Raw genomic sequence first — 13617 nt, forward strand, 5'->3', positions numbered from 1 at the left:
CTCTCTGTGGATCTGAGCTCCTCTTCCTCCCTCACAGCCTTCTCTATCCATCAACTCATCTTTCACCTTTCTTTTACTTTTTTTAAAACACAGAGCCAAATTATACCCTGAGCACCTCTGAGTTCACTGCACTTGGCAGTGAGCTAGGGGATGGCCCAGCCAAAATTCACAGTTTTATCTTTTGATGGTGTGATACATGCATATATATATATATATGATGCTATTCAAGGCCTTTCTATAGTTTCCAGCAGCAGAACAGCTGAAATTGGAACAGACCTGCAGCTGCCTAGGGCTCACAGAGTGACCAGGAATGAAAGTGTAGCTGCCAAGGGCATTGTCTTTGAACAAGCAGGCAGGTGCCTGTGTTTGTCTCCAGAACATTCTGTGGAGCTCAGCACACAGCTCCATCACCAACACACATGTCAGCACACTGATCATGCCAATTTTTCTGTATCCCTCGAAGAAGCAGGAAACAAATGGTCCCCTGCTGAAATCATGAGTTTAAACAAAGGCTCTTCATCAGCCTCCTGCAGCTGCTTGTTGTTTTCCTTTCTCTGTGGAGCCTGCCAGCTCCTGGTTATCTTGGCCAAGCACATGATTAGAATCTTAGAGCAAATTCTAACTGCAAACAAACAAGTACATCTTGGGAGGAATACGCACAAACTGGTGGATGTACAGTACATCTAACTGTTCAGCAGATCCTGTCCTGCCTCTTCTGGTGCCAGGCAAGCCCTTCTCCTCTTCTGCATGGAAAGCAGATGGGATAGGATTAATGGCACAGATCCCCAGGCCCTTTATATTTGCAAGAATAGCAAGAACTAGACCCACTGCTGTTCAAGGGGCCACATATTAGATGTGCTGGCTTTCTGCAGCATGGGAAGCAATGTAGGAATAGGAATTCCTGCCCTGAGTAATCCCCTATGCCTGGCTATGGTAGAAAGTTCTATTGTTTCTGAAAGTACCATAAAAACAAAATAATTAAACTCTATGGCCACCACAGCAAGAGCAGAAGGAAGGATCAAGGACTGCTCCTTGTTCACTTGGGTGCTGTCTCAGTTTGAACAGGCACTGAGGGTGGTTTGGGCTCACCCGCCTGACTTTGCACTGAGGCAGATGGCAAGAGCTCACACAGCCCAGTCCCAATATCCGTAACAATCAGATGAGCTGTGAAGCTGTAATCTGTGGCAGATGGAAAATGACAGCACAAAAGCTTTTACTACAGCCCTCAGAGCCTTCACAAAGGTAGCAAATAGGAAGGTTCAATTCAAATAGCTTGTCCTCCTCCAGAGCAAAGCCAGGCATCTGAGACTGTGAAACAAATGGAATGCTTCTCCCTTTTCCTACCTCCCCAACAGATTGGCTGGCTTTATTTCCAGAGGATGAGTTGAAATCTCTCATCAAAACTCAGCCTAACACAACTTGCTGTGAAAAACTGAAATGGGATCTTGGCATGGGAGCATCTACACAGCACAGCCTGTGCTGAGTCCCTGGCACCCTGCATTGGTGCTCTCCTGAGCTTTTTGGGAGGCACCAGAGGGAGACTTGAGGGAGGGGAAAAGTGTCCCCCTTGCACACAGATTGGAGTAGTTCTTGAGAGATTTTTCAGAATCTTTGTGGGTTAGGCAGTCATCCTGGAAGCTTGATCAGATGTAAAATGACTGAAGCTTTCTCATGGGCTTTCCATGCTGCAATTCTTAAGCATTCTTATCCCAAAACTGCCTGCTTTGGAGTCAAGAGAAACAACTGCAGAACATCCCATGTCAGGCCTGTCACACTCTGCAGTGTCACTGATGCTCAGCTCTGCAATGCTTTGAGGGAAGACAATTCCACAGCCATTTTGCTGTCTCCTTTGAAAGGACCAGGTTTCTGGTTAAGAACAAAGATGCTGATGGCTGCTCGTCTGGGTAGGAGCAGAAAATGACACCCACAGGTGAGCTCCAGGACACAAGGACAGAATATCAGAGTCTGATGAACTGCCAATCCTATGAAGAGCAAGAGACGTCTAATGGAGAAAAGGCTTTATTAAGGTCCACTGTATTACTGTAACATACCAGATTGCTCTGATGCTCCAGGTCTCTGAGACAGAGATGATTGCAATAGAGTGTCTATCCAAATGTCGATGCTGGATCATGAGCCCAGCCCTCAGCATGCAATGCTGGCTACTGCTTCTTCCCTCCCTTCACTTTCTCTCTCTCTTTGTCCATGGCAGCTGCTTGTGCCTGCAGACAATCCCAGTATTCCTGCTCCTCCATTTCCAGCAGTATCTGCTGCCTAAAAAGGGGGGAGTAAGGGTGGTTAAAACAGAAACAGTCCCTGACATTCCCCCAGTGCTCAGACAACACCCCCAAGGGCCCCTGGGGCTCACTACCAATTAAGCACTTCTGCTTCCTGTGTCCAAAAGTCCTCAGTGATTCCCTCATGCCAATCAATACTCAAGTTCCTGACAGCAAGGACCTCTGAATTTCTATTGTCTCTAGCTCTCTGTAGACACAGGTCTCACTGCAGTTGTATTTGCCTACTCTGGCTTCAGCTCTCAGTTCCCAGGGAGTAAGATATCCCTGGAGGTGGTGACTCCCCACTTTTCTGGTATAAGGCAGACAAGGGTCTCCCCTTCAGCCTTTTGAGAAGGAGGGACAGAACTGCTGGCTGGTAGCATAGGATGGCACTTAACTAGCCAGACAATTCCACAGGATTCACCCTGGAGGCAGGGAATTAGGGAGGGCTACCAGATAATATGTGCTATGTCACACACACCTGCACCCACCTGTTTCGTTTCAAGCTGGAGAATTAAAGCATAGTGAAAAGATACAAAACACTGACAGGGATCTAGCTCCAGGTTTCCAACAGAATTCAAGGAAAAGGAGATGTCCAAAAGGAGATGTCGCAGTGCCATCTAATGACGGCATCGACGCAATGCACCATCGGGGACCTAATCAAACCAAGGGACCTCCAGCACAAACCTACGTAAACATCACATGAACCCGGGAATGAAGGGGTCGAGAGAGATACAAAGAGATCCCAGCTCTGCCTGGCTGTAGGATCTAAAGGAAGACACAAATACATGAGGATAATACTCCCTGAAAAGCTTGCACAAACTGTGTTGCACAAAAACACATTTGAACTTGCATCCTGACTTACAGCTGAAGATGTTCTAGGAGGGATAGAAGGGAGAGAAGGAAGGGTTCTGGGTGGCTGTCAGGAATCCAGCTGCCTGAACACCAACCTTACTCAGACACAAATCTCTCACAGCGCACAGAACAACCCAGAAATTCCAGGGTGAGACCTTGTCTGAACTCAGCAGCACCACAGCTTACAATAATGCAGGTGTACTTACCTCTCAGGCAGAAAGTGAAACCTATCACGTAGGAAAATGTTACACCTCTCAAACCACTGCAGTTCCTGCAAGGGTTTGGGAGGCAAATCTGGTTTCTTTGGGAAAGCCTCCTTCAGTGGGTAGGAGTTGAAGTCAAAAAGGAAGATGGTGCTGTGAGTGGCTTTGCTCTCGAACCAATTATCTACCTGCTGCTGCTCATCTCCTAGACAGAGACAAGAACAGTGAGCATCAGGATAAGAGCTAGCAAGGATCAGTGCACAGCTGAATGCACCCAGTGATGGTGTCACCCACCTCGGAGCAGCAAGCAGCAGTTCACACTATCCACTGTGAACACTGGCTGCCAGGGGGGTGCTACAGCATGAGAAGGTGGAGTGCAGAAGCAGTAAACAGCCTGTGATGTGTCCGTGTTCATCAGGGACACTGTGCCATCCCAGGAGAAGATCAGGACCTGAAGCAGCAAAATTGACATGTAGATGTAAAAGAAGTAAAAACCATTTTGTGTAAAGGACACGAGATGACATCCAGGACTTCACATCCTATGATGCTGTTTTCTTTGCCTGCCCCATAGTCATAAAGTGACAGAGATGAAGGGGACTGGGAGTGTTCTGTGGATGTCATTCTGCCAGGTCTTCATGATTCAGGGAAATGAAGAATTGGGAGGACAGCTGACTCATATCTTGTGGGTTGATGATGAAGATGAAGAACAGCCCTTGCAGGGAACTTGGACTGAAAATGCTGGAGGTTGGGATTGGAAAAGGGCAACAGGGCACAATAGAAATGAGCTAGATCCAGCCTTCTGCATGGCTGCAGTGGTGAGTGGCTTTTAGTCCTTTCCTCCCCATGCCTGCAAACTTTCTGAGGCCACTTGTAAAGTCTGGCTGAACTTGTGTTTGTAATTTCCTCCCCAGGATGCCCTCTCATATTTGACCCTGGTGCCTGAAGCTTCATGGCTGAACCCTCACACCTTCCAGTTGGGCCTGTCCATGTGCACCTCAGTGGACAGAGGGCACAAGTGCAAGAGGATACTGAGTAAAATCATGGAAGAGAAATCCTTTGAGCATTACCAGCTACACACAGACCTGGAAGTGGTCTTCATGCTAAAAATATTTTGAAGGCTGGGAAAGGGTGTGAGGCAAGAACCATATCTGATTGCCCTGCTCGTTATCTTCTAGGCACACAGTTACCATCCTTGATGGAAACAAGATCCCAGCTGGATATGTGTTCCCACCAGATGTTAAAAGAGCTGGCAGTAATACTCACTGCACTGGGGAAGGCCAGGACAGGCACCACTGCACTGACAGTGAGATTTGGATTTTCAGGCCTGTAAAAGAGACACAGGTTTATGCTGCTGTTGCGTGTACCTGGCACATACTGAGAGGCTGTGATAATGACAGTGGCAATTTGTGGCACACTGACTGGCAAAAAGTCCAGCCAGGCCCCTTTCTTATAGAGATAAAGCCTGCCTCCTCCTGGGCAGGAACCCCCGAGGCCATCCCTGTGCAAACCTGCCTAGGAGCTACATTGGAGAAACAAATCCCTGCCTGCCAGGGAGGCATGAACCCAGCATCTTCAGAGCAGCAGCTTCCCTCCTCCTCCAACCAAGGGGATAAGTGAACACAAAAATGATAGAAAAATGGCAAGAAATGTTTATTCTGACTTCCATGGGGATGGTATTCTGTTAAGGGCAGAAGAGGGAAGAAAAAATTCTCCTGGCTACCCAGCAGAGACACAAACAATTCAACATCAGCCCTGGAGCTGTGCTAGAAGTATTTGTGTTCTGGTGCACAGAAGAACCCAGAAACACCCCTAATTCTGGTAAACCATTGAATTTTAACACTAGTAAAACTACACTTGTTTCTGACCGCAGCATGGCAGAGCCATCTGGGTAAAAACACTAGGAAGTTCTTTACTCCACAGAAATCTGGGGCTCCCCCTTAGACCTGACCACTAAAACCATGGATTTTTCAGCTGGAGTCTACCTCACCTGTCTGCCAGGAGTGTGATGCTGGACTTCCCAGCCATAGGTGCTTTCACCAAATAGAAAGAGCTGTCTGTACACAGCACTAGAAGCTGTATGATGGGACAGACAGGACCTGCACCACAGCAGGCAGGATCTGCACCACAACAGACAGGATCTGTCTCATCACTGGCAGCTGGAGAACCACACAGAAAGTGGATGCTACGGATGAAGCGTTCCTCTAGAATGGCAGTCACAGACAGTGGGTATCCTGAGGAAGGAAGAAAAAAGGAACTGATAATTTATCCCATCAAAGCTTTGTTTGGAGTGTGGCCTGCTCAGAGGGAGAACAAGCAGATGGCAGAAGATTATTCTGCCAGGAGAGTCCCTGCATCATGGCAGGATGACACTAGCACTGATGGCAGCCTGAACTGTGATGACACAACAGTCTCAAAAACAATCTTAAAGTGCAGTGGCAAAGCAGTGACTGTCACTGTCTCACAGCCTCAGGACAAGACTGTCATCAGTCCTCCATGCAGCTGTTCCAGTCCCTGCACTGCCCTGGATGGGGGTGGTTCTGCAAGGGCCAGGGCAGTCATGCTGTGCTGGCAACTTCTGGCCAAGCATCCAACAGATGACTGAATCCAAACTATTTTCAGATTTCCCTGTAAACTCACCACCAGCCCTTTATTCACACTAAATCTGAGCCTCAAACTCATAGGCAAAGGTGCCTATAAAATACATTTATTTAACTTTTAATATAATAATTAATAATATAAATTAATAATTTATTTTAAAATTATCCACAGTGATCTTAATACACAGTCCCAAAGGGCAAGCTCACCTAGGTGTTTATCCCAAATAGTTATTGTTGCATCTTCACCAGCCAGTGCCAGGTACCTGGAGCAGGAACTGACAGCTGAGCAGGCAATTGGAGCTGCACATGGCCACACAACATCAGGTTTCAGATCTGCATCTAAACAGAATGGCATGAAGACTGTTAGAAGTTGCAGAACATTCTCTCACATAGTACTAGTATGCATTTTGCCTGTTAAACGTGCACCATTCTGCAGAGTGGCTTCACTAAAATCACAGCCAGTCTGTGCAACAAAGCCCCACAATCCAAATGCAAGCCTAACCCACAAGGTATGAGACAGCTTTCCTCCCAATTCCTCATTTCCCTGAATCATGAAGACCTGGCAGAATGACAGCCCCTGGCCACAGAACAATCCCACTCCCCACAGAGTGCTCTGCTAGAGAAAGCAAAACTTTCTTACCCACTTTCTCCTTGAGTGAATGGTTAAGTAAGTACAAGCAGAAATTGTGGTTTCCATCCCAATGCACACCGATGCCAACTGGAATGTCTGGTACAGAGAAGGGGATGACAAAAAGAGAAGAAGACTGGGGACAAAGAAAGGAACAATCCAGGACATCAAAATGCCATTAGAAAGCTCTCATTAGAGCTTTCATGGTACTCCTGATAGAAATTCTGCTCACACAGAAACTAAACCAGAACTTCCTTTATTTGTTTGGGGTTTTTTAAAATCTTGACTATATGCCTCCTTTTTTGTTTTTTGGGGAGTTGTTTTGATTTGGGTTTTTTTTTTCAGGGGGGAGGTTGTGGGGTTTTTTTTAAATATAAGTTTTTTTACTCCATGCCAGTAATGGGCTTATAAGTCTTAGGGCTGACAGTTTTACCCAGGTTTATGTCCTTGGACATGGAACTTACAGAGTGGATACAAGCCAGACCCACTGAGCTCTCACTGGAGCTCAATGTCCTGTAATGACTGTGCTTCACAGGTTACAGCTTTTTGTCCATTTGGATTACCTGGCTGTAATTCCATTTCTGGTCCCATCAGGATCCGACTAGGAAGGAGGAAATGGAAGGTAGCATATCTGAAAAAAGGAAGATATATATGTAAAAGAAAGGCTTGGATAAGAAGGCAGCAGTATGACAAGACCTGGAATGGCTCCAGCCACCTGCCTTGATGCCTTGGGATGAAAAAAGCAAAGCTAAAACAGAGGCTTGCATCTGCAGAGCTCAGTGCCCTGTGTGGATGACTCATGGACTGAATCCTGGCTGGTGCTCCCACTCACCTGGGGGTCTCCTCCTTGACCACACCTTCAGCCTCCAGATACTCCTGATAAGTGCTACGGAAGATTGCTTCCTGCAGCTCCCACTGGGAATCCTTGATTAAGTGGTTGTACCCCAAGCCAAGCATGCTGCCATCATCCACTTTCTTCAAGGCATCCAAAGGGTCTTTAAAACTTGTGCCTGGGTTGGGAACACAAAGGGAAAAGGCACAGCCCTGGAGAAGTAGAAACCATGAAGCAAACACCGTCAAGGCATTTGGGGCTGGCTTGGTCTTGAAGAAGAAAACACTTTATCATGTGTGGGACTTTCCACACCACTTTCCATTTTCCAGTATTTGAATTCAGGGACTTCTGAGGACCCCCCTCACCTTGCCTTTCTGTGGCATTTTCCCAGCATAAAGTCTGTCCCCTCCTCATCCTTGGCATTTTTCTCTAAGTCCAGGACTCAGAGTGATGACCCAGGGGTGCTGCTGGATTTAGGAAGTGGCCTCCTCCCTCCCCAGTGACACTAAAGCCAAGGGTGCATGACACCCACTCTGAGACACTCTAAAGCATTTTGTGCCAGCAAAGGTGACATGTGAGATGGTCTGGGAGGAAGCAACTCCCACTGCAGGAGACATGTAACTAGAAAGACAGTTCAGAAAGGACCAGGGATCAGGTTACTGAAACTTTCTGACATGTTCTGTATTTATAGGGGCCATGATTCCTTTGTCACCTGAAACAGGCTGCACCTACAGAATCAGTCCTGACCTGTTATGGGTTTGGGTGGCCTCACTGTCAGCAGCAGCACAGGGGGATCCAGCTCTATGTCAGCTTGGATTGCAGACACAGGGAGCTCCTGCAACAGAAAAGTGTCCACCTGAGAACTGTGTTGTGTGTGTTACACTGATGAGTTTTCACCTGTTCACAGGAATAAAATGGTCCCTAAAGAATTTAGGAAAAACTCCTTTGTCTGTGCAAAGGTTGGCTGGCACTGATTGGGAGATTCTGGGTTTGGGCTCATTCTTCAGGTCAAAACACAGGAGCTTGAAGGCGACACTACTTTCTCAACTACAGTACAAGGATGTCCTGCCCAGACTCCTGTTTTTGTGCCATCTCTCAATTATTCCTGTTGCAGCACAGGCCTGTGTGAGTCACAGCAATGCTCAGAAAATAAAGGGAGGAAAAAAAAAAGGAAAAAAAAAATAAATAAGCAGGACTAAAGGTTGAAGAGCGTCTCCTGAAAGCAAGAACCAGATTTTACTTTGCAGAGCCCAGGACTGGAGGAGGTCACATATATGCTTGCCTGGGAAAAGAAAATTGTAATGGGGGCCAACATCAGTGTGTGCCCACCACCACCACCCCACACACATTGACATTGGGCTAAACAGAAAAGGTCTGGTTTAATAATCAGCCACGCCTGAGAAGGAAGGGGCAGGAACTTGGATAGTTTGCATAGAAACAGCAAACAGAATGCTTGAGTGCTTGGTTTTGGCTTCACTAAGTTAAGCAGGGTGTTTGCCCTGTTTGAGGACAAGGCTGAGAAGCAGTTCTCTCTTAAATGTCCAGGAAAGTCTTTGCTGAAGGAAGAGGAAAGAGTTAGGAGGCTGCTGTCACAGAGGGTTAGTTCAACGTGCTGGGCAGGAGGCGTCTGTGTGCTGAAAGGTGAAATCCAGCAGGGTGAAAGTGATGAAGGGGAGGGTTAAGCACTGACTCAGCATTTCAAATTCTCCATGACAGCTGAGGACAGTCACTGAGGCCAGTGACCATCTCTGCAGAACTGTCTCCATGCAGCTCCTCTGTTTTCTGCCAAGGAACCAGAGCTGACAGTAGTTAGTGCACACAGGCAGAGAGACTCTGCCCTGCTCAGGTGGGTGAGTCTGTGACCCCACCAGCCTCCTCTTGTATATCATCCCAAACACAAACCCTGCTTCAGGGCCAGACTCCCAAAGAGAAGCATCCTGCCTGATTCCCTCTCTTCACCTTCCCCCAGTAACACCAGGGAGAAGGCCTGTGGGAATACCCTTACACAGGGCCCCTCAGATGGAGCAACACTGCTGAGAAATGAGCTGCCAGTTTCAGGGAGGGGCAGTAGGAGCATTAACCCTGGGACCAGGGGAATCTTTGGAAAGTCTGTCTTGGGACAGTAAACATGTCCCAATAGCACAAAGGCCTTATGAAATGTGAGATGGGCGGCTGCAGCAGCTGCAGACACACACACACCATCCCCTCGGGCCAACAGGAGTGTTCAGGCTGTGTCCTGCTGTCACTGCAGCAGCCAGGCTTGGGGGAAGAGCTGTGGGCAAAAAGGTGTAAGAAAAAATAGCACAGAGGGAGATGGAACTGTTTTGTACCTCAGGTGAGCAGCTTGACCTCCTCTCACTGCAAGCCAGCTCTTCTGCAGCTCCTGCATTCTTTTCCATCTCTGTCAGCCAGGAATCCTTAGGCAATTGGTAGATCTCCAGCCAAGCTTTTGTGCTGTCTGCATTGGGAAACCATATTAAGCAATTGGAAATGAGGAGCAAATGTCTTTCAGGCAAGCAGCCTCTGTTATCTTTTATCCTTATAAAAAGATTGGTGTATTTTTTGAAATACAAAATCTCTGTGAAGTCCATGAAGCCCACCTCTCCTCCCACTTAAGGCTTGACATGCTTGATTGAGACTGACACCTCAGCCTCCAGCTGAACTCCTCAAGGTCCCACATCCACCAAAGAAATTCCATAAAGCTACTCAGTAAGAACCTGACTTGTACCCTCTGAGCAGTAGAGTAGAAAGTGAGACATGCTCTCAATTAGTTCTCTGCTATTATGTCTCATTCTCAGCATGTGTCCAGGAAGATTCCTCCAAACATAGGTCCGGAAAACCTCCCTGCCATGGATTCAGCTGCCATGAAACAGAAGAACATTGTAATAAGGAGTTTCTTGTAGTGTTTTTAGAGGTTCTCTGTGCTCTCTGGCCTAAATCTGCAGAGAAAATTCTTCAGTAATTCTTCAGGTCCACATCTTTCCAGTGTATAAGTGAGCCACAACAAACCAGAGGAAGAACTGAGTTTGATGTTTCTGGAGAGAGGGAAACCTGCTTTCACCAAGCCTCCTGGGAGTGGGGACTGCACTGACCAGTTCCAGACAGCTCTCTTTTGGGGTCAGTCCTGATCCTCACCAAGAGTTGTGGAAGGGACAGGGAGTGGCAGGGGACACCCCTTAAGGCGGGGGAGGAACTGGGAGGGTTAAAACAGGATCCCTGGGTACCCAGACCACTTGCAGCACTCTAAAAACATTGCTGCTGCCCCTCAGTTAGAACACAAGAGTCTCCAAACACAGCATGTTCCTGCACTTGCCTTGCAGCAGGATTCCTGCATAACCACCTCCTCGGGGCAGCACCACCTCCACACAAGTGCTTCGCTGGCTGATGTCCTCCTGCCAAGGAAAAACAGGCTGGCATCAAAGCAAGATCACTGATTCACAGCTCCATGGCCTTACACAGTTCTCAGCAGGCTGAAGGCCAGGCAGATGGTTGGAAGAACAAACATAAATATTGGGCAGCAGTCTTGGAGTGCTACTGCCTATGAATAAATTTCTGAGGGCAACTGGTACTCCTCATGATTGATTACTTCCCAGCCTGTGCCCAGTGTCTACGGAATTAGCTCAGTACTTACCACTTCATTCAGGATTTTAACGAGCAGGAAGCTTTCCTTGTGAAAGCAGAAGAGCCAGGCAAGCCCTGAAACAGAAATATAGAAGTAGCTGGAGGGAGAGAAAAGTGAATGAATGTTAGCCATGCTCTTGGGAGATGGCTGTTACAAGATGCAGGAGAATGAACAGGATTACATTACTTCCTGGGCCCAAGGAACAATATCCCACTATTTCCAGCACTAAACTTCTGCTGGCTTCCTTATACCAGCATCAGTAAGCATTTGATTGTGCACAGAGATGGATAAGCCAGTCTGAAAGGTGTCTCCACCAGAACTGACAGCTTTGGGATGAACCAACAAACTAGTACAGGTGCAGGAACAGGTCACAGGCAGGAGGTCAAACTGAGCAATAGTTCTTTCTGCCCAGCCCAAGCTGCTCCTAAACTTTACTGTGCTTCACCCTCAGCTCTGCACCTGCCTCTGCTGCACCAGAAAGGCCACCAAACCCACACCCTCTGCTAATCACAAGGCCCTAAGGCCTCTCTGTCACCCTACAATCTGTTAGCTATCCAACGCCCTCTCTGCAGGGATTTCTAGGAAACTTCTCAGCCACCCTAATGCTCCTCCTGATCTAGCAGTGCTCTGTAGCACAGCTGCCAATTCAGCTCCAGAGCACGTTTAATCCCCAGCTAGGGCAGGGAAATCCACGTCACACTAACCCATTTCATCCACAGCAAGCAGGACATGGCACTCATTCCCCAAATCCAAGGCATGGATGGCACAGATCTCTGTCTTGGCTGCATCCCAAGCACAGACATCCTTGAAGTCAAGTGTGTTGAAGGCAGCCAGACCCTCAGACAGACCGACAAAGACGTATTTTCCAGACACTGCAAGGCAATTGGCTCTTTCATTTACCTACCAAAAAAGAGAAAAGATGAGTGTACCCAACTGATTTCTCACAGCAGAGTACATCAGCCATACTAATGATATTTTCCTGGCCTTTTCACCAGAAAATGATGATTTATTCTACAAGGGAAACATTTTGACACATTCTTTCCCCACAAGAGCAGGGAAGAGTCTCTCATCTCTGTCACAGAGATGGGTCTGTGCTGGGAATGAGAAAGTTTTCTCCCACCTTTCCCCTTCCCACAAACAGAAGGGGCTTTAAAGGCCAAGAACTCAGGAGCATTCAGCCCTTCCTATCCAGTGCAGAGCTGTGATGGGATGCTGAACTCCTCCAGGCAATCACAGAACACCAGCAGACACCAGAATATCCTCCTGGACACCCCCACACAATAATGGGGAAGGCAGCACTGTCATTCTGCTCACGGTGCTCCCATTGGAGTATTCACTATAACACAGAGCTGAGCTTCCCCACTTGTGTGCTACTGACTAATTATCTTCTCAAACAAGGGTGGAGCCAGCCTGGGAAGCAGAAGGTGAATTTAGTGTTTAATACCTGGTTCTCTCTTTTCAGAGAGGTGTGATAGTTGAGTGGGAAGCAGAACCTGTCAGACAAGCTTAGAAGCTGCAGGCTTTTAAGCTGAACAAGTGAGATGGTGGTGCATTCTGAGGAAGGTCATGAACAGAAGAATGACAAAATCTGCTATGGGGGTTAATGCTGTCTCTGCTGGGAGAGGTTCTGTACCTGGAATTCAGCTGTAGGAAAGCATTTTTGGGGCTGGACCTTTAGTTTTTGTGCTTCTCGGAGCATCTCCCTTCTTTCAATGATTTCCATAGCACTCTCAAAAACCTGCATCACCAGTTTGTTGATCATCCTGAAGGGCTGCGGCAGCACATCACGCTTTCGATCAGGATCCAGCAGGAAGAAATCCTCGTCTTCCTTTGGCCAGTCCTTTTCAGATGGTGGAGGAATGCCCAGGGGATGCTTCCAGGTATTCACCGCCATGGTTCTCCCCTTCCAGATGCAAAATGCACCGTGGACGCAGGAATCACCCTGGATGCAGAAGAATGAGGAGTCCTTCAATACTTTTTTTAATGAGGTAATGGGGGAAGAGATGATTAAAGATATCTAAGGGAGGTTCCTTTCAGTATTGATAGCCAGACCACCCCTGTTGTGTACGGCTCATTTCTCCTGGTATCACCCCTGTTTCCCGGGGATGTGGTCCTGTCCTGGGGATCTCAGCCACACAGGGATCTGCAGGCTGCCCACAGGTAAAGAGAGCCCAAAAACCTTGTCACGAGCTTGTGTAAGAATTATGACAAAGCATTCAAAAATATTAGCTTGTTCTTCGTTGATGGACTTATTCGGCCCGGGTAAAATCCCAACGATTAACTTTAAGAGCAGGTGTTCCCACTGGAAGTTTTATACTTCATTTCCAAGACACCGGGTGGTTTCGAGCTTCACCTCTGCGGCGGGGCCGTGCTCACACGGGCGCACCCCACCGCCATCACCCCTCACAGCGGGCTGACCTCGGAGCGGGGCCGGGGGTCGAGGATCGAGGGGTCGGGCCGGGGTCCTCCGGCTTTCCCAGCAGGATTCTCCGCACGTCAGCCGGCGGCTCCCGGGAGGGGGGAAGCCTTTGGGGGTGACACCGCCGCCGCTCCGTTGTAGACGGTTGCCGTGGTAACGGCACCTCGGTGCCGCAGCCCGGCCGGGAA

General features: G+C 48.0%; 1 protein-coding gene across 1 annotated transcript; it reads right to left on the reverse strand.

Moving 5' to 3' along the window:
• Positions 1 to 2001: 2001 nt before the first annotated feature.
• On the reverse strand, positions 2002 to 13530 carry WDR93 (WD repeat domain 93). The gene is made up of 15 exons (XM_033517068.1): positions 12644 to 13530; positions 11715 to 11910; positions 11020 to 11084; positions 10702 to 10780; positions 9719 to 9846; positions 8136 to 8223; positions 7389 to 7566; positions 7120 to 7187; positions 6569 to 6655; positions 6136 to 6267; positions 5319 to 5562; positions 4595 to 4655; positions 3626 to 3782; positions 3335 to 3536; positions 2002 to 2271 (listed from the first exon to the last, which is right to left on the reverse strand). Exons 1-15 carry the CDS (start codon positions 12902 to 12904, stop codon positions 2160 to 2162), a joined length of 2058 nt encoding a protein of 685 aa, XP_033372959.1. The 5' UTR covers positions 12905 to 13530; the 3' UTR covers positions 2002 to 2159.
• Positions 13531 to 13617: the final 87 nt, after the last annotated feature.

This window comes from Parus major, chromosome 10 (genome assembly GCF_001522545.3).
Source record: "Parus major isolate Abel chromosome 10, Parus_major1.1, whole genome shotgun sequence".
Classification (NCBI taxonomy): domain Eukaryota; kingdom Metazoa; phylum Chordata; class Aves; order Passeriformes; family Paridae; genus Parus; species Parus major.